The sequence below is a fragment of the Amblyomma maculatum genome, chromosome 2 (genome assembly GCF_055883805.1).
Source record: "Amblyomma maculatum isolate TAMU_Amacu chromosome 2, ASM5588380v1, whole genome shotgun sequence".
Taxonomy (NCBI): Eukaryota; Metazoa; Arthropoda; class Arachnida; order Ixodida; family Ixodidae; genus Amblyomma; species Amblyomma maculatum.
The window spans coordinates 156,535,016-156,562,706 of NC_139345.1; the positions used below are offsets into that span (position 1 = coordinate 156,535,016).

At 46.2% G+C, this 27,691-nt stretch overlaps 1 protein-coding gene across 10 annotated transcripts; it reads left to right on the forward strand.

Annotated features, from left to right (window-relative positions):
- LOC146200244 (uncharacterized) lies at window positions 1-27,284 on the forward strand. Of its 10 annotated transcripts, none has more exons than XM_084595447.1 (3): window positions 1-423; window positions 18,450-18,526; window positions 25,413-27,284. In XM_084595447.1, exons 1-3 carry the CDS (start codon window positions 207-209, stop codon window positions 25,863-25,865), a joined length of 747 nt encoding a protein of 248 aa, XP_084451573.1. In that variant the 5' UTR covers window positions 1-206; the 3' UTR covers window positions 25,866-27,284. The 10 variants fall into 10 exon arrangements, with proteins under 10 accessions (XP_084451573.1, XP_084451574.1, XP_084451572.1 ...); XM_084595448.1 differs by having other exon boundaries at window positions 18,450-18,569; window positions 25,413-25,809; XM_084595446.1 differs by lacking the exon at window positions 1-423 and adding an exon at window positions 17,343-18,212 and having other exon boundaries at window positions 25,413-25,673.
- The last annotated feature ends 407 nt before the right edge of the window (window positions 27,285-27,691 follow it).

Consider the following 27,691-nt stretch of genomic DNA (forward strand, 5'->3'; position numbering starts at 1 on the left):
TGTCGGCTCGGGAGAGGGCGGCTCGCCAGACTTCAAAGCGCAAGTTACAAAGAGCCACGGAAACGGGAGAAGAACGAGAAGTACGGCTTGCCAAGCGACGTGCACAGTATGCAGCTAGACGGCAGCGTTCGACATCTGATGCCGAGGTGAAGGATGAAGCTTCGAGTACTACTCGGTTCGAGCGGCGAAATGCTACCAAACGGAAAATGCGTGCTGAAGAAACTCCTGAACAGCGGGAACAGCGCCTTGTAAAGGAGCTTGCTTACCGGAAGAAGCAAAGTGAGAAACGAAAGGAGCAGCGCGCAGAAGAAATGGTTTTACTGCACACTCAAGAATGTCTGACCGATGCCGAGATAGAACAACGCGAGACAGAACGTCGTGAAGAACATGCAAGAAGAGTGCAGGAGTTTGAGAGTGCAACTCGTGAGTTTAACAAACGTTTCACTAACAGTCATTTCGGTTATGTGTGTTCTGTGTGTGACCGGTTGTGGCATAGAGATAAACTTACGCCAGTGACTGCTCTTATGTATCCCACATTTTTTTCAATAGCTGCAACCTTCATAGTCACAAAACGGTTACGAACTGATGTAAAACCTTGCAAGCAGTCATTCTTGCGCTGCAGCAGCCTGCGCGCGGGATGTTTGTCTGGTTTTCACCAACAGGGAAGACTATACTTTTCTGGTATATTTTGGGCGATTTGTGCGAACAATCAAATCCACACATCTGCTTTTGAGAAACTAGCTATGTGCGCATGCTTTAACGGAGACAAGTTGTCTATGTGTCTAAAAGCTTCGAGAGCGCAGGCTTTGCAATTTTTTCCCTGCCACACTTGGCAATTGGAGTAGTGAAGTATCAGAATAGCGCCATGAGGAACTGCTGGTCATGCAATGTGCCAGAATCAATAGGGACTATTCCTACTTGTTGGTTAAGTAATCGGAAATGAAATGAGCGTGCAGCGTATTGATGGTTATTGTTTGTTAAGTAATCTGAAATGAAAGTGTAGCGTATTGATCAATGGGCGATTTTAATGCGTAGCTTTACTTGTTTCTTACCGGCCGTGTACGGAATGTGTGTACAGAATGTGTCTGCAGTGGCTGTGCCTATAGCTTATGTTGAAATGGTCGCACTGGACTAATTGTGCTTCTCCGTTGCTACCCTTTAATTAGTTAATTGTGACTATTGAACGCTACATCATTAATATATTGTTGGATTGCTTAATCGCTGGATTAAGTGTAGGACTTATTTAGTTTTCATTAATTACTTATCCGTGATTCAAATATATACTTCATGCTGCAGCATCAAATCCTATATCTTTAGATAGCTTATGACTAATATAACTGCATTTCTGTATTAATTTTCGTAATTGGTGAATGGTGATTAAATACGAACGTTACGCTACTGCATCATCATATATCTTTGGACAGCTTATTGTATTGTATCGAGTACGATATCGCTATTGATTGCACTAAACTTGCTGCTAGGCATGTTGGTGTTGCATTTTGCTGTCAGGAAAAGGATGAAAGCCTAGACAAACGCAGGCGCTGCGTACGTCTTTTTTCTCTTCAAGTTGTCGCGCTAAGTTCTTCACACCGCGCACTGTTCGTTTCTTTTTTTTTTCTTCTCAGAATTGTTGCAATGTAACGGGCACGGCCAGTGTAGGCGGGTCTTTGAGCGCGCGGTTTAGTTGTCCATTACATTGACTGGTTGTGCGTACGGAGAGGGACCTTCAAGCACGAAAACGACTCACGGACATACGCACGTTTTAAAAATGAACTTGTAGGCAGGAATAATAAAGTGCTTCCATTTAGGACACTACATGGGCTCGGCCCGGGCCTGAAAATGACTTTTTTGCTGGGCTAGGACTTGAAGTTATTGACCCAGGCCAGGATAGAGCTAGCTGTGTAGTCTTCTTTCGAAAATGAAAGAATCCCGGCACAAACCGTTCAAGCACTAAATGTACATTTGTTAATGCCGTATGAGGGAAAGCTCATTGGTAGACCGATTTTAATCGGCGGCATAGGTTCGCCCAAGTTACTTTGGGCGCGCACGCCATTTTCAATGGCGCATACGATGTTGCGTCCGGACGGCGACTTCAACGGGACATCTGGCCAAGTGCCTTTCCAAGAAGCCACAGTGAACGACTTCCTGTGCCACAAATTCTCTTCGGTCCTTGTTTCGACGTGTATCGGGAATTTATGACTGTCTGCGCCTTCTCCGCCCAAAAAAAGAAACACACAGAGCAGTTGGCGCCGATCTCACAAGAACTGCGTTTACGCTGTGCTCTCTAATTGCTCTGTTTTCGTCACTTCGCGCCGCGGCCGAGACGCGACTCCGGGGCCATTTGCCGTGAAGCGGACGGAGCCGGCGGCGCAGCCCTTTGCACCCCCGCCGCCAGACACTGCATCAGGAGGTCACGCAGTTTGGCGCTGCTCGGCTGACTTGATGCGTTGACTCGAAGGCTCGAACGAGCGGTCGGCTCCGCTTTTCTCCGAATCTCTGGTTCTCTCTGCTGCATGGTGTCCTCCTCTCAGCACACAGCGGCACCCGTCGCTTGGAACTTGTGTGTATACGCTTGGCGCGCTCAGCAAGACTGCCTTTGCCAAACACACCCAGCACAGTAAGCACCCCGTGAAAACCACTCGAAACGCCAGATCTTCAAGAAAACAATCGTTTCTGCTAATATGCTATAAAAAAAAACAAAAAAAAAACGAACCAGAGTGCCCGAAGACCTCCCGCAAGGGCGCCTTTACACCACGACGCCATCTGATTATGCAATTCGACTAAATGAATGTCTAGAATGCAAGAGCATATCAGGCAGTCGAAGGGCACAGCTCATTGTACTAGGAGCGTTGTATTATTCCCTTCTATATCTAGCTGTTTCGATTTAAGGTGACTTCGAGGTTTCGCACACCTTTTGACAACCGGCACACATTCCCTAGTGCGCATTAAACATAGTGGCACTGCATTAAAACTCAAAGCGCGCTTATTCGACTGCATGCGGTACATACCATTCTGAGATCATACATGTCTATGAATACAATGCATTCGGTTACACAGATGCATAACAAGGTAGGAAAGGGGTTGAATTGATTTCAGAATGCTCGACTGAGACCGTCAGCGTTGGTATGCAGCTTTCCTTTCTTGTATCGCACTTCGAAGTTGTGCTACTGAGGAGTGTCGTGACGCTGGGGCTATGTCGACCCGGCCTTCACTTGGTAGCGTGCAGAGACTCGGGGTTGAAGTAGGATTGAATCTTCGAAGTTGGTGAAATATGTACAAGCAGGTTTAATGGCACTTTGAGAAACTTATTTACAAGATTATTTACACGAAAAAGAAGGGTACATCAGCAAAATGGCAAGCGTTAAGAGTTCATAGCGAGAAGCGACTGGATGAGCCGTTTACCCAGGGCCCAGAGCGACATTTCGTGCTCTGCAGCGTCCTTAAAAACCCCCTATGTCCAGCCCCTCTCTGAAGATGCTGACCAACCAAATCCAGGGCACGCCCCTCAGGTATCGGCATCCAATCGAACACATCACTGCACTGATGGTCTGAAGCACTGACTGGTCCGGCATTCATTCGTTGGGCGTGATCACTTGTTGGCGGGAAAAGCTTGGGAACGGCGAGGAGAGGAGGTACATTTCTATTCTTCAGCAAAGAAACCACAGGCTGGTTCTGTCAAGGGGTTTTACTTCTCAGAAACCCGAGTGCACGTGGCGCCGCATAGGGCTCCCAACATGGTCCCTTTTCGACAATTGCAAATCTTTCCTGCATTCCCGGGAAATCACTTAATGGCCGTATGAGTCATGCTCCTTTCTTGTCCTGCACGTCAGCGGACATGTCACTCTGTCGTCTCCTTTGGATAGGAGGCATTCATCACTGGAGGATAGCACTTCTCGACTGGAAGGGTGAACAAAAGAAAGAAAGCACTTCCTGCTATTTCCCGCAGGGGGACGTTTCTTTGTGTTTTTCCAGACGTTCTCTTGACAGGGTCAGTTTGGCATTTGCAGGTTGTCCACAAAGCAAAACAGGCTTACAAAACAGGATTCCTGGAAACAGGCTCACTTAGAGCCATTGGACCATCACCACATATTCACAAAACTTATCCATGCCCACAGGCGAACAATAGAGCGCGCAATTGCGGATGCTTGGTCGTAACAGCCTCCTCCCCCGCCAGAAGAGTCTCGGAGGGCAGCAGTCCCAGCTGCTGCATGAAGAGACGACTTAATGGTCTGCACGTGAACGCTTGAAGCTCGCTGTTGCTTGTCGCGTTGTCTTGATTGTTGTAGGCCAAATTGCTCGAGCTGTCTGAAACTCAACCACATGTCGAAGCAAGCACTCGGCTCCCGTCTGAAGAGACCAGGTTAAAAGAAAACTGCCATTGTTGTTCGAGAAAAGCCCACTCTCAAGACGTTCAGGACCCACGTATTCCTAGAAAACCAAACGTGCTGCTTTACATAGTCACACATATACAAGCGCACGAAAAAAAAAAAAACCTGATTATCAATTTGGATACATGGTGAGGAACATCTCGGACCGCTTAGAAACAGCGGCTAAGCGCGTCCGCATTCCCATTTAACTTCCCTTTTTTGTATCTTATTTCAAAATTGTACTGCTGTAAAATCAAGCTCCACCTAAGAAGGCGACTGTTCTTCGATGTCGCAGTTTGCAGCCAAGCTAGGGGACAATGGTCCGTCTCTACGGTGAATTTGGCCCCTCCAAGATAGCACTGCAATTTTTGAATGGCCCATACAATGCAAGCGCACTCTTTCTCTGACGCGCAATAAGCCCTCTCTCTAGAACTCAGTTTTCTGCTCAGGTAGAGCACTGGGTGCTCATTACCGTCGTCATCTCTCTGGCAGAGAACAGCACCTAGCCCTCGATCACTGGCATCACACTGGACCGTGAATTCTCGGCCATAGTCTGGAGCTCGCAATACCGGACGGCTAATCAGCACAGCCTTCAGGTTTACGAAGGAGGCTTCCTTTTGTTCGTCCCAGACTACATTTGTCGGTTCTGTCTTGCGGAGAGCGTCGGTCAGAGGGCTAGCCAAAGCTGAATAGTTAGGGATGTAGTGATTGTAGTACCCAGTCAGACCCAGGAATGCTCGAATTTCCGTCTTCGTGCTCGGCCGCGGGTAGTCTGCTACCGCAGAAATCTTAATCTCGCTGGGTTTCCTGAAACCTTGACCTACATTGTGACCCAAGTAGTCCACGGTCGCCCTTGCCAGGCAACATTTCTCGGCCTTTACGGTTAGTCCAGCTTGACGCAAAAGGCTCAGTACAGCTCTTAGATGTACCATATGGTCCGCCCATGAGTCGGAAAAAACCGCAATGTCATCTAAATAAGGCACCGCGAATGTTTCACACCCCTTTAAAACCCTATCCATGAGTCGGGAAAAACAAAATGGAGCATTTTTGAGCCCGAAACTCATCATTGTTGGCTGGTAGCTGCCCGTCGGAGTGACGAAAGCCGCGTATCTGCTGGCGCGTTCAGTGAGCGGTACTTGCCAGTATCCTCGAGTAAGGTCCAGCGTAGTCACATATGCCGCTCTACTGACCTGTTCTACTCTCTCCTCAATATTCGGAATAGGATACACTTGATCCCTGGTGAGAGAATTTAGCTTTCGGTAGTCTACCACAGGCCTAGGGTCTTTACCTGGAGCTTCTACTAAGATCATAGGCGAAGCATAATCGCTTTCCGAGGGTTTTATCACTCCCAATTCCAGCATGCGAGTTACTTCCCTATCCAGAATTTCTCTTTGCCTTGGAGAGAATCGGTAGCACCTTGATCGCACTGGCACGTCTGAAGTCAGCTCAATATCGTGCTCAGTCAAATCAGTCCTGCCTGGCCTGTCCACGAAGCAGGCCTCAAACTCTGTTATTATCTCGCCCAGATCGGACAGCTGGGATTTCTTTAGTTCTCCTCTCTGCTCCGTCTTTTTGAGAAGCTCCTGAGCGTTGCTTCCCTTTCCGCTGAGGCAAATCAAGTTGTCCCCCATCTCCTCGGGAAGGTTTAACGTTAGATTTACCTCGGCTTGCTCCATAGCTAAGTCCTCTCGGGTTCCACTTAAAAGTCTCGGGAGATTACTAGACACTGGCGGCAAGAGGTTATTCTCAAGAACGTCCTCATTCCGCGTCTCATCAAGCTCACTTTCAAGTTGATTTATCTGAGATGCCTCGCTCTCAAAGTTTTCTGACCCGCTATCTTCCACATAGACCACTGTTTTAACTGCAGTTTCCTCCGCTGTGGAATTTTCTGGTATGAGCAGTGTAGCTAGTTCTCGCGCCTTTGAACGTGTTAATGCTTGCACAACACTGTCTCCGAAAAGGATGCCCCTCTTTCGCAGTAGCATGTCCGATTTGTTGGAGAACAAATACGGATAGCACTTAGGAAGCTTTCCTGAAACGGCAGCCTCGGTTGTTAATTCGCCGAAAGGGCCCTCGATGACCACGTTCGCGATCGGCAAGCACACACTCTGTTCCTCCACTACCTGGCGGATCCATGCACACTGTCCTGTATAGTCGGAAGGCGACACATACGCCGGGTGGACAACATCCATCGTTGCGGCCGAATCGCGCAGTACCTTGCAAGGCTTCCCGTTGACTACTAGGTCATGCAGGTAGGGTTCCAAAAGCTGCATATTTTCATCGCAGGCACTGACATACGAGAAAGCAATCTTTTCTTTCCGGCAGTTCACGGCAATGTGACCCTGCTCATTACACCTAAAGCATGTGAGCGGCTTCCTAGCCCCAAGCTTGTTCTTTGTGTTCTGCGCGCTGGTCACTACCCCACTTTTTTCACTGCCGTCCTTTCTAGGGCGTTTGCCCGAAGAAGCCTTCCTTTCTTCGTTTGCAAATCTAGCAAAGTGCCTTTTCTGACGGTTATTCACCCTCAACTTAGGATTGCGGAGCCTATCCACTGCTGGGTTGCTGAATTGTCGGCGCGAAGCATACTCCTCAATAAGTTCGGCAGCTTCAGTTGCCGACTTAATTTCGCCTCGGTCCTGTAACCAATTTCTTTCTTTTTCTGGGAGGCAGTTATAAAACTGCTCCAAAAGAATTCGCTCGACTACAGCGTCCCTATCACTGTAGGAATCTGTGCTCTTTAGCCACTCGCCCAAATTTACTCTTAAATTGTACAGGAATTCAGGGTAACTCTCGTCTCTGGACTTAGTAGCGTTCCGAAAACGTTGTCTGAACGCCTCGGCGCTAAGCCTATACTTTCTCAGAAGGCAAGCTTTGACCTTCTCGTAGTTGTCCGCGTCCTCCTTGCTTAGCCGCGCGACAACCTCCGCTGCCTCGCAGGGCAGAACCGTCAATAATCTCTGAGACCAAGTGTCTCGCTGGAAGGACAGTTTTTCGCAAGTTCGCTCAAAGTTAGCCAGATACAGACCGATATCCCCTGATATCACATATGGCTGCATGTACTTTGACATCTTGAAATCTGCCTCCTTGTTGAGACGAGGTACCGCTAGCTGGGGACAATCGCCCGACCTCTTGCTCAACTCTAGTTCTAATTTCCGGAGCTCAATTTCTTGGTCCAGCTTTTTTGCTTCTCTTTCAAGCTTCTCACGTTCATGCTCCCTTTCCTCTTTTTCCCTCTCAAGTTCACGCTCCCTTTCCTCTTTTTCCCTCTGACGTTCGCGCTCCCTTTCCTCTTTTTCCCGCTCTTTCTGCTGTCTGAGCTGTTCCTTTTTTTGCCCGATGAGGTTCCTTGCTTCACTGAGCTCCTCATCATCGGTTCCCAGATCAGTGATTGCCTTTATAATCAAGGGTTTTCGTGCCAAACCACTTGTATCAATTCCCAATTCCTCACACAATAGCAACAGGTCCGGTTTCTGCAGCTTTTGTAGGTCCATGATCGCTCCGAGTGTCGGCTACTTCCAAAACAACAGTGCAAACTACCAAACCTAAAGGCGTTTCAACACTTTTTACCAGTTCTAAAATCTAACCCTGTTCTAGAACCTGGTCCACATCAGAAGAAAAGCCAAGCACTCACCCACACATGCGATCGATGTTCCGAGCTGCTCTCTTGTTGGCCGATTGTTGCTCCTGCTTGTTGCTTGAGATGCCACCTCCGATCACAAGGTGTTGTGGCTTGTAGCTTCAGATCCACCTCCAATCACCAGATGTTGTGGCTTGTAGATTCAGATCCCAACGCTGGGCACCAGTCGTTGTGCTTGTAGATTCAGATCCCAACGCTGGTCACCAGTTGTCGGGGCTTTATCCCACCGCTGCCTCCAGTTGTCGTGACGCTGGGGCTATGTCGACCCGGCCTTCACTTGGTAGCGTGCAGAGACTCGGGGTTGAAGTAGGATCGAATCTTCGAAGTTGGTGAAATATGTACAAGCAGGTTTAATGGCACTTTGAGAAACTTATTTACAAGATTATTTACACGAAAAAGAAGGGTACATCAGCAAAATGGCAAGCGTTAAGAGTTCATAGCGAGAAGCGACTGGATGAGCCGTTTACCCAGGGCCCAGAGCGACATTTCGTGCTCTGCAGCGTCCTTAAAAACCCCCTATGTCCAGCCCCTCTCTGAAGATGCTGACCAACCAAATCCAGGGCACGCCCCTCAGGTATCGGCATCCAATCGAACACATCACTGCACTGATGGTCTGAAGCACTGACTGGTCCGGCATTCATTCGTTGGGCGTGATCACTTGTTGGCGGGAAAAGCTTGGGAACGGCGAGGAGAGGAGGTACATTTCTATTCTTCAGCAAAGAAACCACAGGCTGGTTCTGTCAAGGGGTTTTACTTCTCAGAAACCCGAGTGCACGTGGCGCCGCATAGGGCTCCCAACATGGTCCCTTTTCGACAATTGCAAATCTTTCCTGCATTCCCGGGAAATCACTTAATGGCCGTATGAGTCATGCTCCTTTCTTGTCCTGCACGTCAGCGGACATGTCACTCTGTCGTCTCCTTTGGATAGGAGGCATTCATCACTGGAGGATAGCACTTCTCGACTGGAAGGGTGAACAAAAGAAAGAAAGCACTTCCTGCTATTTCCCGCAGGGGGACGTTTCTTTGTGTTTTTCCAGACGTTCTCTTGACAGGGTCAGTTTGGCATTTGCAGGTTGTCCACAAAGCAAAACAGGCTTACAAAACAGGATTCCTGGAAACAGGCTCACTTAGAGCCATTGGACCATCACCACATATTCACAAAACTTATCCATGCCCACAGGCGAACAATAGAGCGCGCAATTGCGGATGCTTGGTCGTAACAGGAGCTAAACTCCACCTAAGTAAGCGGCCGTTCTTTGAGGATATGCTTTGCAGCCACGTTAAGGGGCAGTGGTCAGTCTCTATAGTAAACTTTGACTCGGCAACGTAGCAGGCGAGCTTCTGTACAGCCCAAATGAGGCATGCACACTCCTATTCTGATGTGCTGTACGCTTCTTCTCTAGTGCTCAATTTGCGACTAATGTACAGAATGGGTCGCTTTAGCCCATTCGAGTCGGTCTGACAAAGCACGGCTCCCAAACCTCAGTCGCTGGCATCGCACTGAATGACAAAAGGCTTCGAAAAATCGGGCGCTGTGAGAACAGGTCTTTGACTCAACACTCTTTTCAAACTTTCGAACGCGGCCTCTTTTTTTGGCATCCCACTGGATGATCACGGGCTCTGTTTTTCGCAGGCAATCTGTCAAGGGACTTGCAATCTCGGAATATTGCCTGACGTAATGCTGGTAATAACCAGTGCGCCCTAGAAAGGCCCTCATTTCTGTCTTAGTCTTCGGGCGACGATAGTCTGCCACGGCAGCTATTTTCAGTTCAGATGGTCGGCGTCTACCCCTTCCAACGCTATGCCCCAGGTAGGTGACTTCCGCGCAGCCCAAGTGACATTTCTCAGCTCTTACCATGAGCCCTGCCGCCATTAACCGCTCCATTACCTTACGCGGGTGATCTATATGATCCTCCCACGTGTTTGAAAAGATCGCTACATCATCTAGGTAAGGAAGAGCGAACTTCTCCAGTCCGTGTAGAACCCTGTCCATTAGGCGAGAAAAACAGTAAGGGGCATTCTTCAGCCCAAAGCTGAGCATCGCTGGTCGGAATGTTCCTAACGGGGAAATAAAAGCCGCGTAGCGACTGGCACGCTCAGTAAGCGGAACTTGCCAGTAGCTGCGAACAAGGTCTAAGGTTGAAATATACTTAGCCTGGGATACTGTCTCAACCCTTTCTTCGATGTCCGGTATAGGGTACGTCTGATCGACCATTACCGAGTTTAAACTGCGGTAATCTATGCAAGGTCTTGGATCTTTGCCAGAGACTTCAACTAAAATCAATGGCGACGTGGAATCGCTTTCGGTTGGAATTATCACCCCTAATTCACACATCCGGCGAATTTCAGCCTCCATAATTTCCCTCTGCTTGGGAGAAACCCGGTACGCCTTGCATCGAATCGGCTTATCATCTGTCAACTCGATATCATGTTCTACCAAGTTTGTTTTGCGTGGTCTGTCTGAGAAGACGAGAGAGAAATCCTGGACTACTTGTTCTAAGTCACTCTTTTGACTTTCGCTTAAACCGGGCTCTGCCTCGATTTTGGCCAGCAGGACACTGTCTGCCGCAGTGGTTCCCGTCATGACAGGCGGAATCTCAGGGGTTTCCTCCTCTGAGAGGTTAAGTGCCAGATTCACCACCGCCTCTCGCTGAATGTAAGGTTTCATGAGGTTACTGTGGTACACTCTATAGTGTTTTCTTCCGAGCTTCACCTCATAATTGGTGTCGGAAAGCTTGGACACCACTTTGGCTGGCCCTTCCCATTGAACATCGAGCTTTGTCTTTTTCGAAGGGCATAGCAGCATGACTTCATCGCCCTCTTTGAAATTTCGCCTGCGAGCCGTCCTATCATAGCGTGCCTTGGCAAGCGTCTGCGCCGCTTTCATATTGCTTTCCACTATCTCTCGGGTCTTTCCCAGGCGTTCCAGCAATTGCAACACGTAAGAGACTACGTCAGGATTCTCGCCTTGACCCTCCCACGATTCCCGCAACAATCGTAGCGGACCCCTCAAGTTACGCCCGTACACAAGCTCTGCCGGACTGAAACTTGTGCTCTCGTGAGGAGCCGATCTGAGGGCAAACATTGCCGCAGGAATGCAAGTTTCCCAATCACGTTTTTCTTCAAAACAAAGAGCCCTCAAAATTCGCTTCAAAACGGAGTGCATTCGCTCAACCAGATTCGACTGCGGATGGTGAACCGAGCTATGCACGACCTTGATTCCACATCGCTCAAAGAACGTCGTCGTGAGACAACTAGTGAACACGCTTCTGTTGTCACTTTGGATCTCTGCTGGGAATCCGATCCGCGAGAAAATAGCCAGCAAAGCATCCACGACGCATGCCGAAGTTAGCTCTCTCAAGGGGATCGCTTCTGGAAATTTAGTGGATACGCACAGCGCGGTCAAGACGTAGCGGCAACCTGATTCCGACATTGGTAGCGGTCCAACGATGTCAATAACTAGCCGCCGGAATGGCTCAGTAATTATCGGAACCAATTTCATCGGTGCCTTCCACTTGTCAGTGGACTTCCCAATTCTTTGGCATGTGTCACAAGAGCGAACGTAGTCCTCTACCTCTTTCCAGCACCCGGGCCAGTAGTACTCTTGTACTAACCTTGCTTTAGTTTTTCGTATGCCCAAGTGGCCGGCCCAAGCGTTGCTATGTGCCAGGTCTAGAATCTGCTTGCGATACTTCCGCGGGACCAAAAATTGGTCGTATACTCTACCTCTAATGTCAGAGTATCGGCGGTACATTAGATCATCTTTTTCGTAGAACGAAATGTGCTTTCTGCAGGGTGCCTTGTTTGACACTCTCTAGCAGGGCGCTCAATGAAACATCTCCTTTCTGCTCGGCAGCAAGTGTTACCTTGTCGAGCAGAGCGAGCTGCTTCCAGCTGTCGGACGCAGGTGACAATACTGAGCCTGCGCCCGGGTTTTCCTCAGCAGGCGCCTCTGTGCTTTCAGTGCCCTCCCCTTGACTCTCATCGTCTGGAGCGCGGGGCTGAACAACCGGCGGAACAGCGTCGGGCTCAGCTGTCGCATTTACTGGCGCTTCGTTTGGCGGTGTGCATCCGAGCTTCCCGGAGAGTTCGCGAGCCCTCGAACGGGTTAACGCCATGCAAGCTATGCTATTAGAGAACGACTGACCCCGTTCTTTCAGTATCTGCTCAGATTTATTTGAGAACAGATAGGGGAAATGATCAGGTAGGTTGGGAGAAATCGCCGCCTCTGTGCATACTTTCCCGAACGGGCCTTCTATGACCACCTTAGCCAGTGGCAGGCAGACACTCTGCTCTTCTACTACCTGCCGGATCCATGCGTATTCTCCGGTAAAATGTTCCGGAGAAACACAGCGCGGATGCGCCACATCCATGGTGGCCGCAGAATCTCTCAACACTCTGCATTTCTTACCATTAACAAGCAGCTCCTGCATGTACGGCTGTAAAAGCCTCATATTCTCAGCAGAATCTGTAATGCTTGCAAAAGCGACTTTCTTTTTGCAGCTTCTAGCCAAGTGGCCCCGTTCCTTGCAGTTATAACATATAACTGGGCTGCGCGCCTCGAATGCTCTTGCGTTGTCACCAGGTGACTTTGACCTTTCCGCTGGTTTCAGCGATTTTGCCTGGCCCTCCGTTCCGCTCCCCAGTGCCTGTGGAGGAGCTTTTTCAAGGTTTTTCGGAGGAGGAAATCTCCTTCCTTCGAGCCTGCGAGGAACAAAGTCCGTTCTGTCGCTTTTTTCCTGTTTTGCCAATGTCGGGCGTACATTTCGGCGAATGTTGTATTCTTCAGCCAGTTCGGCTGCTTTATCCAAACTTAGTTCCGTCATTCTATCCTGCACCCAGAATCTAACTTCCTCCGAGATTCCTTGATAGAATTGCTCTAGGCCAATGCACTCGACCACTTTGTCGTGATTTTCATATTCGCCTGCGCTCTTTAGCCATTTTGTCATATTAGCTCTGATCTCATAAGCAAACTCCTGATGAGATTCTGTACCCTTCCTCGCGTTTCTAAAACGCTGCCGAAAGGCCTCAGTCGACAGATGGCATTTGCGCAACAGCGCCGCTTTAACTTTATCGGTCTTTAGCCTCGTCGTTGCTAAAGGCGTGCGACTACCACGGAAGCCTCGCATGGAAGTACAGTCAACAGCTTTCATGGCCATTCGTCCCTTTCGAAGCCGACCTTTTCGCATGTGCGTTCAAAGTTAACGAGAAAAAGTGCTATGTCCTCGCCCACCCCAAACGGCTGCAGAAGGTCCTTCATTTTGGACTGATCACCTGAAGAAACAGAGCGCCCCGTGGAAATACGAAGTGCCTCTATCTCGAGTTTCTTTAGCTGTAATCCATGCTCTCTTTGTTCTGCTTCCTTTTTTCTCTCCAGCTCCTTCTCTTCTAGTTTTTTCCTCTCTAGAACTGTTTTTCAAGCCTCGTCGGCTTCTTCCTCAGTCACCTCCTCTGCCCGCATTAGCTCTAGAATTGGCTTTTTGCGCTTTGTTGGGCCAACTGATACGCCCAACTCCTGACAGATGTCAAGGTCTTGGACTTTAAGCTTGTCCATCCTGACTTCGCACTCTGCGTCGTTTGCTCCCTGCTAAATTTTGTGCTCAAACCACCCAATTCTTGGCCTGTGGCAACAAAATTTTCTGCAATAATTAAATTGCACCAAAGTCGACGAACGCCTCCCTGCGCTAGGCAATCTGGCGAATCTAGAGACAAACACGCGGCACTCACCGCACCAGGATAGCTGACGCCGGCTCATCCCACCGAGCTGCCATCCACTGTTGGGACTTGGTTAGCGACGCCATCGGCTCCTCCGGTGTTGGAAGCGAGAGGCTCAGTTGAAGAGGAGAAGAGGAAGAGACTTTATACAAGAGGTTACATGTTCCAGGTTCACAGTGAGAGAGAGCTCGCATAAGATGGAGTTCGTTTGGTATATCTAGCGAAAAGTTCCCAAGGTCCCCACACAGAGTCCCTAGGAACGCACGTCACATGAAGTAACTGCGGGAGGGAGTCCAGAGGAACGCCCAGGGTCAAAGGGCAGCTTGGCGCGGGTTAAAATTTATGACCGCGGCGGAAGCGGCCGCTTCTCGGAGGCGGTATCCGAAACCATTGGAAAGGGCTGCGCCGCCGGCTCCGTCCGCGGTCATAAATTTTAACATGCGCCAAGCTGCCCTTTGACCCTGGGCGTTCCTCTGGACTCCCTCCCGCCGTTACGTCATGTGACGTGCGTGCCTAGGGACTCTGTGTGGGGACCTGGGGAACTTTTTCGCTAGATATACCGAGCTCCATCTTATGCTAGCTCTCTCTCACTGTGAACCTGGAACATGTAACCCCTTGTATAAAGTCTCTTCTTCTTCTCCTCTTCAACTGAGCCTCTCGCTTCTTCGAGCACGGCACCAACACCGGAGGAGCCGATGGCGTCGCTAACCAAGTCCCAACAACGAACAAGTTAAAACGAAAAAGCACAAAACCCTGCAGCGCGTTCTACTACGGTATAGGTCTCATGAACCGCTGCAATGCATCACACAAGCCTCGTTTATATGAGCACGCGCCTACAAAATCGGGAATTTGCAGCAATCAGTGAGTATTAATGAGGTTATATAGAACTAGCATCTTTGGTGAGCACATGTACTCCGTCGGATCTATAGCAGAAGACACTCTTTTATAGCATTCTCAAATTTGTGTCCATGTTATCTTAGTGACTGGCCATTTGAAGCCTCATAAGCTCGGCAGGCAGCCGTCTCCCCCCCCCCCCCCCCCCCCGCCTAAAAAAACAAAAAGACTACCCATCTCTACGCTATGATAAACGGCATTGAATAAGCGCGTACAGCAATATGAATATTCGGGTAGTCAAACACAAGTACATGTACAATAAACAAGTGTTGCTTTTCGTCTCCATAGGTACGCGGAGTGCGGCATTGAACGCTTGACACAAGAATATATGTAGGTTTTTTTCTTCTCCTGCCCAATTGCTAACATAAGTTCTTGATGCATAGTTACAGGGGGGCAGCCTTTTCGTCTCCATAGGGACGCGGAGTGCGGCATGGAACGCTTCACAAGAATATGTAGGTTCTTTTCTTGTCCTGCCCCTCTAGAGGTATAGCTACCAGGGGCAGCCTGTGTGAGCAAATAATATGCCCCAAGAGCTAATTGCTAATAAAAAGCCATATATATATATATATATATATATATATATATATATATATATATATATATATATATATATATATATATATATATATATATATATATTTAAAATTCCTGTAATCCATAGCTCTCAAACCTTAAATCTTGTGATTACGAAACATTTAAGCAGTATCATTTATTTTAAATATACCATCAGTCATATTCAGGACTGAGGAGTGGGTTGGCTACATCAAAAGTAAACCCATAGTAATTTAAACTAAAATATTACACATGAAATACGACAGTCATGGCTAAAGGAAAATTCGCAAACAGCATACCTACAAGTGCTAATTCAACAATTCAGATAACAGAATTATGGCTCTTAGCACATACAATATTATTGATAAATTTATAGCAGTTTACATTAGGTAGCGAAGTACTGGAAGTAGTAGGCGAATATGTATACTTAGGACAGGTAGTAACCGCAGATACGGACCATGAAAAGGAAATAACAAGAAGAATAACATTGGGATGGAGCGCATTTGGCAAGCACTCGCAGATTATGACTAGCAGCTTACCGGTATCGCTCAAGAGGAAAGTATACAACAGTTGAATCCTACCTGTGCTCACCTATGGGGCTGAAACGTGGAGGCTAACCAAGAGGGTTCTACTTAGGTTGAGGACAACTCAGAGGGCTATGGAACGAAAAATGGTAGGGGTAACATTAAGAGATAGGAAGCGTCCAGAGTGGGTCAGAGAAATAATTAACTCAAGTTACCGACATTCTAGTGGAAATTAAGAAGAAGAAATGGGCATGGGTAGGACATGTAGTGCGAAGAGAGGATAACCGATGGTCGCTTAGGGTAACAAACTGGATTCCAAGGGAAGGAAAGCGTAGCAGGGGGCGGCAGAAAGTTAGGTGGGCGGATGAGGATAAGAAGTTCGCAGGGGTCAAGTGGATGTAGCTAGCACATCACCGGGTTAGTTGGAGAAATATGGGAGAGGCCTTCACCCTGCAGTGGGTATAGTCAGGCTGATGATGATGTTGATGATGATCACAATCTCGCTTCGGACTTAGTGGCTAGAGCACGTGGAAGGTGCGTACAGAAAATAGGTGGGCAGTTCCTCGTGTGATAGCAATTCTATATCCGAATCTAGCAACCAACTAGCCCAGATAAGAGCTCGCGCTCTTTCGATAACAAAGCAATATTTCTTGCAGCGTTTTGGAATTTTTTTTTCTACGCGCTTGGTTTCGTAACGTGTTATTTGGAATATTGGCTCTTTTATGATGCATGTAATTGAGGACTAAATTTATGATGGAATAAAAAAGCGTTAAGCATTTCTTGTTTCGGCATAACGTACATTTTTTAAGGAATCCGCTCGGACTGAATGCCGGGCCTGGGCTAGGGCGAGACTTGGTGGAGCGGGCTTTATGTCAGCATGGGCCCTAGCCCTGGAGCAATGAGCCCGGGCTGGGCTCGATCTTCAAACTATGGGCCTGGGTCGGAAGTTAAATCAGGCCTGTGCAGTGCTCTAGTTTGTTTGCTATCCTTCTCGCTGCCGTTATTAGGTGCAGTGGCAACTTAGCACACCACGCCGAATTAAATATATTACTCAACTTAGCGAACTATGAAAAATTACCGACGATTACGTTACTTCCTAATGCGAAATTTGAGCACAGTTCATCAGCTGTTCCACCTTTTTGATAGATTGAGGCGAAGATTTCGAGCAGACACGTATGTACAATTACAGACTTTTTAAAATTTTTTCACACGTATTCCTTCAAAAAACACTCCACTAACAGTTCTTAGCTGTCATGAAAGAAGCTTTGTGGTCGGAGAAATGAAGAGAGTAAGTTATCGGGAGGTTGCAGGAGGCAGCGTGGAAGCCCATAGGAACGTTGCGTTTCGGCAACAGGAGAGACCCTCGCCGCCACGCAGGAAGAGGTGGGGAGGGGCAACGGCGAACGGGTACATTGGAATGGGGTAGCGCGCACAGCGATCAGATAACACGCGCGGTCGGCACGGACGGCGTCACGCAGGAAGAATGGGGCTGAGCTGGGGGGCTGAAAAGGGGGCGGCGCTGGGAGGCCGACGCCGACGCGAAACCCAGGAACATGCGCCAAAGAGCTGCACTCTAAAAAAAAGAATCAAGGGAATATGAATAGTAAATTCATCCTATTTCCGGAGCCGCTGGGTTCCACGGCGTCAAGTCGCGCGGCTGAAACGCCTGCAGCCACCGGCATACGCGCCGGCGCCGCGGTGAAGCTTAGTTCGACTGCAGCGCCACTCGCCGCGCAAGGCAGCGGCGGCGCCGCGCGGCGCTCCGGAGTTTTTAAACTGAAGCTGGGTGGCTGGGTTGGCTGACTGGGTCTAGTAGCATTGACCCAGGCTTCTTGAGCTGGTTATGTTATACGAGGGACGACGCCACCGGCAACGACGACGAGGAACGGGCACCAAACAGCTGCGCTCTAAAACGACAAGGGTGCTGCAATGCTACCATTCCACAATATGTCAGCATTTAGTGCCAGTCCTTTCTGGGCCATGAGTAAGGCAACCGGTGAAAGTAACTCGTTTGCCGCTGCTGCCAAACGAGCTGCCAGAGCAGAGGCCCAACGCCGTCGCCGCCAGAATCCGGAGGTGCGTGCTGCCGAAGCAGAAGCTTATCGTCGCCGCCGTCGAGAAAATCCAGGAGTGCGCATCGCTGAAGCAGAGGCTAAGCGCCGCCGCCGAGCAGACCCTGCCGTTCGCGCCGCCGAAGCGGAGGCTCAACGCCGTCGCCGAGAGCTGCCAGGAGTAAGCGACGCTGATGCTGAAGCTAGGCGTCGCCGCCGAGAGGACCCTGCCTTTCGCGCCGCCGAAGCGGAGGCTAAGCGCCGCCGCCGAGCAGACCGTGCCGTTCGCGCCGCCGAAGCCGAGGCTCAACGCCGCCGCCGAGCCGCTGATGCAGAAGCTAGGCGTCGCCGCCGAGAGGACCCGGCCTTTCGCGCCGCGGAAGCGGAGGCTAAGCGCCGCCGCAGAGCAGACCCTGCCGTTCGCGCCGCCGAAGCGGAGGCTCAACGCCGCCGCCGAGCACAACAAAAAGTTGTCTGTAATGGTGCATACATGTATCTTGCTCTAATTATTTGCCTCAATCTATCGGAGAATCTCAGATTATTTTTTTTCCCAGTGTTTACAAAACTGAGGCAGAGCGGAATTTCGATTGGTCTTAAAAGATAGCTTCGAGCGAGATTTGCCACTCATGTTTGATGATCAGGGCCACTTTGATATCCTGATTTCAAGGAGCTAAGGCGCCTTTCTTTTTTTCCCTGTGTTTGTCTACAGGCACGAACTGTCCATGCCAAAGCTCTAACGACGAGGCAACGCAAGTCAACATTCAAGTGGCAGTCAAGTCGGCGCAGGTAACCGTGAAAGTGAGGAAAAGATCCTTTGGCACACAAACATGTGAGTCAAGAAATGAAATTAGTGCCTAATAATGCTCATCATCTTGCAAACAATGCCACAGCATGCTTAGACGAAAAAGAAATCTGTACTTATACTGTTATCAGTCATTTTTGAGATAATTTATTGTGCAGTCTGCGTAGCATGCTTACTATATCAACATGCATCAACTTCACCTTTGGAGCATTGTGATAAATATAGCATGCAATATTGTTAAAGATCATGTGTTGCAAAAAAAGTCAACGGACATGGGCAGAGAAGTTTTGACGAATGGGAAAAAATAGATAAAATTTAAGAACAGGCCAGGTAATGATCAAATCAGTGCCTCATTGTGCAGGAAGTTCCTGTAACCAAAGGAAATTGATTGAGCTGAAATGAAAATTTGCCAATTTCATTTAGGGTGGGAATCAAACCCTTACCTGTGAATTGGGCATGCTACCCATATGCCATGAATGGCCGTTGTTCCAAGCTGAATAGATGTGGGTTTAGTGAATGCATGATGGTGTTTGTTGTATAGAATTGTCTAGAGACATGCAATGATGCATACATGAATAGTTATGTACGCTTATTAAGATTCTGGCAATTATCCAAACTTAGATTAATGTTCACCACAGGGCGAAGGGTGCTGTGATCTGTGATTTATTGTTCGTCGTTAAGAAGGGTGAAGTGCCCTGACAACAAAGCTGCTGTTGTAGCCATTTACGCCAAGCAAGGAATAGAAGCAGGTGATGGCTTCTTGGTTCAGCAGGTCTGCCGGTACGATGAGGTTGTGCTTTGTGACTAGGCAGTGTGAGGACTTTGTGTGCGTATGTCGTGCCTAGAACAAGTGAAGCAGCAGCAATAAGTGCTGCAGCCTTGGACGGGGAAAGAGCCATTAGTGGTGGTAGGCGAGTTCAATCAAAACATCCATGTAACAAGCAAATTTCCGTAGATGCTGTATATGTCGGCTGGTTTGGTGACGACACCAGCTATGAGTGCCATTCAAACCAACTGCAGCGCATGAAATTGATTTGATGTTCCACAATGGAGTCACTTCAAACTTGTGAAATACTACAGAACCCGTTTTGTCTGTCATAAAGCAGTGCTTCTTGCAGTTGGTGAAGGGCCAGTAAAAAGAAGTCGTCGTCGAGGATGTAGAACCAAAAATGCGTGAAGGGGCAGAGGATATGACTTAATGAGTGTAGGTATACCAGTTATCGTATACAGTTATCGTATACACTCCATAACTGTATACGATAACCGGTGAAGTGGTCACAGTGATCAAGTTTGATGACAGTTCTTTGAAAGAGTGAAGAAAGCAGTTTAGTTATGTTAGGGAACAGGATATCTATCAAGGAGTTAGGAGTGATCTCAACTACGACGAGTGAAAGTGATAAATTTTACGTATGTGTGAATGTGTAGTGAGCAAGTGAAGGTATCCAGAGTGTGTGCATAATAATCATATAGTTGGTAACATATTAGTTCTGTAGCATTAATAATTAAGGTAACAGGCATCATAATTAAGCTTAATAGACGGTATGTTTGTTTGTAGTCTACCACTTTTTATTATTACAGTCCTTTGCCACGTGAGCACGTTTTGCTTGTATGCGGCGCTTGCAGCTAGCATTATACATAAGTGGTCCTTCAGACGAACAAAAAGATAGTTACAGTTTCCACACAATCTTAAAAACTTAGCGTTCATATTCAATCGCACAGTTATGTACATAAATTAAGGCACAGCTTCAAATTTTCTCTGCTTTTTTTGTTTTCAGGTTTTTTATTTTCAGAAATCTATTTTACAAATTAGTATAATTTATTTGGTACAGAAGGAGGTCCTAAAGCAAAGCTGTCAGGGGGACCGCCAGACATTAGACAAATTTGCAAAAAACAAAAACCCATGTAAACAAAATGAAAGAAAAAACAAGCAGGTAGCAATGGCATCAACTTTTTGATGACATACTACGTAAAAAACAAATGTTTCTTAGTGCTTGCTTCGCACTTGAACCGAACTGAAGCACAAGTCTTGCTTAGATAACAAATTGAATAAAAAGGGAAGTAAAAATTTCTGCACCTCTTTTCATGCTTCGTGTATATTTTTGGCAATATGTATGTGTCTGTTTTCCGCAGGTTGGATTTACTTTTTGGTTTTACGATATTAAATTCACGGATGAAATATCGGTTTGTATATATTACATAGTCACATAACTCCTCTAAAGGTAAAACATCTATCAGCTTGGCTATATCATTTCCACTCATGGCACCCGTTGCAACACCATATGCCATGTTTTTCGCGTATTTATTTACGATCCTGTTTATTTGATTTGATAACGTAAAATATTTTCACCAATTGATTTTAAACACTATTTTTCTCATCTCAAGGGTTGTGAAGCTTCTGATATGATACAGCTTGGCTCTTAGCTTCTGACACAGCCTCCACATGCTTATTCCAGCAGAGTGCATCGTCAAATTCGATGCCCAAATACTTTGCACAGATACTGTATGTATTGGATAGGGATGCACGTGCAGTTTGTGCATGCTTCCGTGTGCAGGATTATTGGTCTTAGCATATCTAGTTTCCTGTGGGGATTGTGGGAGCACAAAAGCTTAGTATTTGACTCGTTGACAAATATGAAGTTTTTTTTCAAACCAGCTCACGATTTTGTGAGCATCGGACTGCAAATAACTGCATGCCACGAGAAGGTTTGGTTGAGGCAAGACCAGCGCTGTGTCATCTGCAAATTGATAGCGTATCGAGTGCAAAATCAGGAGTTCGAGGTCATTCACATGTAAAATGAATAATAAAGGGCCCAGCGAAGAACCTTGGAGAACTCCATATTTGCTTTCCTTCAGGTCGCTATAACTTTCACTAGTTCTCACTGTTTGTTTGCAAGTCACAAAGTAATTTTTCACTACCGACACAAATGGCCCCCGAAATCCCATATTTACTAGCTTAAACAATAGCAGATCTCTGTTAATAGTATCATATGCTTTTGTCAAATCCAAAAACAAGCACAGTACGATTTCATTGTCATCACTTTTTGAGTGCACAAGGTCTGAAAAGTTTTCAAGCAGCGTTATGGTGCCCTGTCCTGCACCCATATTGAGTAAATGAAAACAAAGCTTTTCTCTGAAAAGCTAGTCATTATTTTTGCTAAATATTTCTCCATAATATGCACTAAAGCAGGCAGTTTTGCTATTGGCCTATAATTCTGTAAATCAGACTTTCTCCCTTTCTTGCACAAAAATCATATCACAGACTTTTTAAGCGCAGTGGGTGTAACACCAGTCATTAGTGATCCTTTAATAATTGCTAGGATAACATGTTTCAGTTCAATGTTTCAAATTAGATCTGTTCCTCTTATACTCTCAATACATGGTGGTTTACCAATTTGCATTTTGTTTAGGATACAGAGGACTGTCATTGTTGGTAAATATGCTGAGTTCAGAAATGTGCCCACATCAACCTTGTTTTGAAATTTTACAGTACTTCCCTAAGTTCATCATTGGAATTTATGAAGTGATCATTAATTCACATGCTAAGGCTCTGAAATCACTCTTAGCTTTCCTGAATGGTATCATCAGTGCTATGCTTCTTTTTCCTGGACATAAGCTCCCCAAGGAGCTCCCATATTGCTCTCACGTTCTTTGAACTGTCGTTGAACCTTTTGAAAAAGAAACATTCTTTAGCCAACCTCTGTTTTGCTGTTACTAAATTGCAAATTCTCTTGTACTCTGCCTTTAGAACTAAGTTTTCTGGGTTTTTCCTGCACCGCTTCCAAATGGGATCATTTTCATTGCAAATCTCCATTATTTCCTTGTTTATGCACATACATTTTGCATTCTTTTGTTTGATCACCTTCTCCTTACATGCTTTAGAGTATATGCCAGCTAATATGTTTTACAAGCTTTTCATATATTTTGACATGATTGTGTTGCGTCAGAGAGTTCTGATTGAACTGCTTTATCAGTTTGTCGGCTAATGCAGTGTTTATCTCCGTCGTTTTATGCTGTTCATTTTAGCTTGGGACCACTTGCTCTTTTAAATAAGCTGCACAGACAAAATAAGGATCAGCTGCTTCCTGTCTCATCACACCAGCCACAGTTCGTTTTACAGTTGGTGTCACAGTATGGTCTATGTAGCTGTGTGTAAACTGATCTTCGTGTCACTCCGCCCTCGTGTAATCTTCAATTATATTAATTGGTTCATATTCTGATAAAAGATTCAAGTAACCTTGTACATGGGGCTTAACAGAGTTCTGTACATCAATATTAACGTCTCCATTGAGAATTAGATTTATAGTGCACATCTGTGAAAGCAGTGTTTAGCTCTATCAAAAACTGCTCCACATCGGTACTTGGAGGCCTGTAAATTCCACAGATGGCATAGAGTTTTCATTACGAGTGGTAAGTTATATAACAGATTCAGTGGTTTTGGATGTACTATGAACACTTCTGAGCAGTGTTCTGTCCTCACAAAAACTAAAATTTCTCCTCCCTTGCGTTCAACCCTTCAAAACTTGTATTGTTTATAACCGTCTAGGTTGTAAATGCAGCACTCTGCACTTTGCAAATTTGTTTCACATGCAACTGTTATGTCCAGACAAATGGTTGCACTGGCTAAATAATACTTCAGTTGATCCCAGTGTTTTTTAACACTTCTTATATTAATTTGTATGTCGGTCAATTTCAATGGAATGCTTGTAGTTATTATTTAAGGCGTCGTGCACATATACTCCCCAGTCGTGGAATTAACAGAAGCTCTTCGACATTTTAATGCACCTTATCGTGGTCTGCCGCGTCCTTCACTTGAATCATGGAGGCCCTGGCAGTCTTCCTGACCAAGATATTTCTGTTCCTTGTCTAAACAAACTTGAAATCTTTCGATTTTGCTGCAATCTTTATCATCCAGAGAAGGTTTCTCGCTCGCGGTGTCAAATTTTTATGTACGAGAATTTCTTCTAAGTTCAACTGTTTGCACTTTTCTATCCATCTGTCTCTGGTCATTCTGTGCGTAAACCTAACCAAGATTGGTGCAGTCTTCCCATCTCGCGCTTTCAGTCTGTGCGCAGCTTCTATTTGTTTTTTCAGGCACAGGGAGATGTAGTTTTTGAGCCAGATCTTGGACCTTCTGCATAACATCCTCATTTTCTAGATCAGCAACTTCATGTATTTCAATGTTTTTTTCTTCAAGAATACAGCTCTGTGCTGTCAGTGGGAATATGGAGTTTCCTAATATCATTTGCTTTCTCATTCATCATTGCTGATTAGCCTAACAAGGACCTCTGATCTGTTAGCCTTGATAGCGTAGGTAGTGAGAATGGTTATACACAGCTCCCACCCTCCCCTTTGATCCACATTCTATGTGACACTCACGGTAATACAGGATGCTCCACGCTGCTGGTGCTGCTAAACACTCTCGAGGTTAGGCTATAGCCCACATAAATACTTAGGAAAGTAGTGAACAGCCATTGCCGTAGCTCAGTCAGCAGAAAACCGGATGCAAAATTTGGAGGTCATGGGTCTGGGTCTCACTGGTAACACGTGGTTGTTTCTCCTTCTGGTTGCTAATTGATTTTTTTTATTAATATTATTTCATGTCGATCACTGCACACACCGAAAATCTCTGATCTCACTTGGTATCAGTTACTGTTGGCTATATGTCACAAATCAGTGTTGCATATGCGAAGTTTCCCTTTTTGACAAAAAATGCTGTCTCTCATGCTCTCACAGAAAAACATAAGACTGTCTCTGGAGATTTTAGCATTATCGTTTTATGGGCCTGTATTGTTATCTGTTATTACCAGTGTTTTTATTGTTAAGCAGAGTTTATTTTTCTCTCTCTCTTCTAATAAATCATTCGCAAGTACGATACGTACCCTGACCTCGAGTTTGCACCTACACATGATTAACAACTTACAACTCATGTAACATTCTCTAGCTGAGGCAGGGACTTAATTTGCACCCAAAGCAGAAAGAAAAAAAAAAAAGGCATGGACATCCTTCAAATGACGGCATTTTGTTTATGTAGAAAAAAACATCGTGGCATAAACATTCTAAACACTAGAGGTTAAAAGTGCTAATGCCAAGCTGTACTTTCAACTGCTTGAAAATAACACTGTCAAATGCTAGTGGCAGCAACGCATTAAGTTGGCAAGGTTCAAAATGCCTCCAAAAGCAATATCTGTTAAGTGCATTGCATACCAGGTGAAAGTATATTTGTGGTGGCTATTGTCATACGCTGTGAAGAGCAAATGCCTTGTCAGTTTGAGAAAATGACAGAAATATAAGCTGACCATTGAGAATAAGGGCGCTGCAGCGCACCTCGATGATTGTGAACGTGCAGAAGATATGTGTATGCATAAATTTTGAGGAAAAATGATCTTTTAAGCTGGCAGTGAAATGTTCTAGAAGCCTTCTGGAACACTGTACTAGGAGAAAAAAAAAAAAAAGACTTGGAAATATCTAGTGCGCTTGCTGCAATTGCTGTTGTTCTGCAACCTGTGTTGTCTTCCTGCCAAGCCTGCGTTAGAGGTGAACTAGTTCTCACTGCATTAACTTGATGTGTAGCTGTGCTTTGATTTTGCTTTGCTGTTCATAATTCATTTTTTTCGATATTCCATCGCAAGGTTACACAAAACATGTTAAGCAAAAATGTCTGCGCAAGCAGAGTATCGCGGTTATTGCACGTTGCCATGCAGTTCATAATACCGACCGCCAATGCAGGAAGGATTCTAATTCTTTCCCTATATGGTTCGAAAAAGTTTGCTCAGTGTTGCTTTGCTACAGTGTTTTACTGCATTTCTAGTTATAGCATTTAGTATTCACTTGCAGTAAAGCACCGTTGCAATTTCTTTTTCTGATTCTTAGCTGTCGACGTTGCTGGCCGTTGTCACCACCGCACGCCGTTATGGCTACATCAGAACCTGGTTCAACCAGCCATTGTGGAAGAAGAAAGCCACAGCCCAGGCCTGTGGAAGTGTGGAGATAACTGCAGCGAGCCAACAAGTATACAGCTTGGGCAAGTTCTCAGCACCCAAAGACTGGTGTCAGAGACGAACCAAGTTGCTGGGGAGTGGACGCCCCTTGACGAGATATGTGCTGATGGAAATGTCACTTGAACGTCGATCTTCTTTGCTGTGTCTAGCCCAACGCAGGCCCTTCAGCTCCTTAAGATCGCAGTTGCCTGCGAGAGGAAATACGACCGTATCCAGTGCTGTTCCTTGCTTCCACAGTGCACAATGTAGCACAGTCTGTGTCAAAGGTTTAGAGCTCAGGGGGTCTGTTCCTTGGCCGCACCGTGTGTCTCGTAATCCATTATGAGTGTTTCAAACCTCCTGAAGGTAAGATAATTTTCTATGCCACTCTAACAAGAACAACTCTAATAAATGTTAATGGAGCACCACCATGTGGCTTAGAAGCAGGTCTCCTGGGCTGTATAACTTTTGACAAGGACTGCATGTGTATATTCCTCCACCAACCTATGGCAAGCTGTTGCTAATTTCTCAGCAAGTGCATATATTTGTGACTGCTAAGAGGTTGCAAACCACAACTGGACATTGACACGATCAAGAAGCACAATATTGGTTAAGGGACCACATCTTAACCATGCGTTATCCCAAGCATTTCATCCCAGAAGAGCCGAGCACCAGGCCGGAGGAAAGCTTGTACCTATTGAAAAACCGGTGGGTAACCGGCGGCACCAGGGATCGAACCTGGTACCTCCCGAATGCGAGGCGGATGCTCTACCACAAGGCCACCGCTTCGGTGCTCAATGCTGGTGATGGGGTCCCCAACACACTGATGTTGTTGGCCAGGTAAAAAAAGAAAACGAACACCCACCTGGCCACACTTGGATAAATTAAACTGCATCATATCTGGGCAAAAAGAACCTTGGAAGATGCTTGGAAAGATGGGGTTCTAAAGGGGTGGATTCACTGCAGCAACATATCGAAGCAGGTGCAGATGCGAAATGCAAGACGGTACAGGACTGCCTGTCCTTTTCTACTCCAAAAATGTACAAACGTGTGCTATATTATTTCATTTCATACCTTGATGATCCTGACAATTGACATTACATAGAGGGTGTGGTGATATGGAAAGTGAAGCCTAAGTTCAGTAGTTAGCACATTCACAGAATTTAAAATGAAAGGAGATGGTTGTGAGGTGATGGAGGCTGTTGTTCCAGTTGGCTGCCGTCGTGGTCATGAATAACGAAAAATGTGGCAGTGCTCATGCATCATGTAAAATTTGAAGGGTGTGTCCCGGTATGCATTTGGAAATGTGAAGGTGCACATATCGAGCTAGGGTTTGCGATGAAGCATATATGATATATATATGTGATATATATGATACATATATATTTATATATCTATATATGTGTGTGTGATGAATCTGTGTCCGGACTGCAGTAGCAGAATGAAGGATTATGTGGAACTTTTGGACCTAGGGTTCTTTTTGCACATGAAGTTGTGTGTACTACTAACGCAAGCTGGGTCAAACAAGGTTGAAAAAAGGTTGAAAATGCCTTATAATTGATATGATGCCTCAAAACTTACAACTTAACAGCGTTTGTTAGCAAATCTTTGCTAAAGATACTGCACTCATGTTCTTTATAGTCTTGATATTTTATAAACTTTATGTAATTCCCTTTCAAACAGATATATCTGATGCCTAAAAGATTGCCACTGCACTTTCAGCATAACAATGACCATTAAATATTAATTCTATGACCCTGTGAAATGTGTTGTTACTTTTGAACTTTTTTATAAATGATGCTATTCGATTTTCATTCCTGCTTGTGTCCAGAAAATTATAAAATGAAAGATGTGCAGATGAATTATACCACAGCAATGTGCAAGGAACGCTGAACCACCACCAAAGTTTGACATGAAAAGACTGTGCCAGTGATGTTCACGCTGCACTGCATTGTATCAGCAGCTGACGTCTGTTTACTGTATCTTACATACCTTTTGATAAGTGTGTATAATACAAAGACAAGATGCAGTGTAAAGGCTGGTTCACATGGAACACAGCAGCAAAAGTGGCAACGACAGCTGAAAACTGGTTTTTGCGTCACCGCGGCAGAAATCGTTAGCGTTTTTGCTCGCACGTGAAGCAGGCTTAAATTTTGTGTAAGTCCATCTGGT

Bases quoted from the DNA above. Each gene is read 5' to 3' on its own strand.
- LOC146200244 (XM_084595442.1), top strand. From the start codon at position 17,619: ATGCTACCATTCCACAATATGTCAGCATTTAGTGCCAGTCCTTTCTGG. The intron at 18,223-18,449 runs GTGCATACATGT...GTTTGTCTACAG, and splicing joins ACAAAAAGTTGTCTGTAATG to GCACGAACTGTCCATGCCAA. The intron at 18,527-25,412 runs GTAACCGTGAAA...TCTGATTCTTAG, and splicing joins TGGCAGTCAAGTCGGCGCAG to CTGTCGACGTTGCTGGCCGT.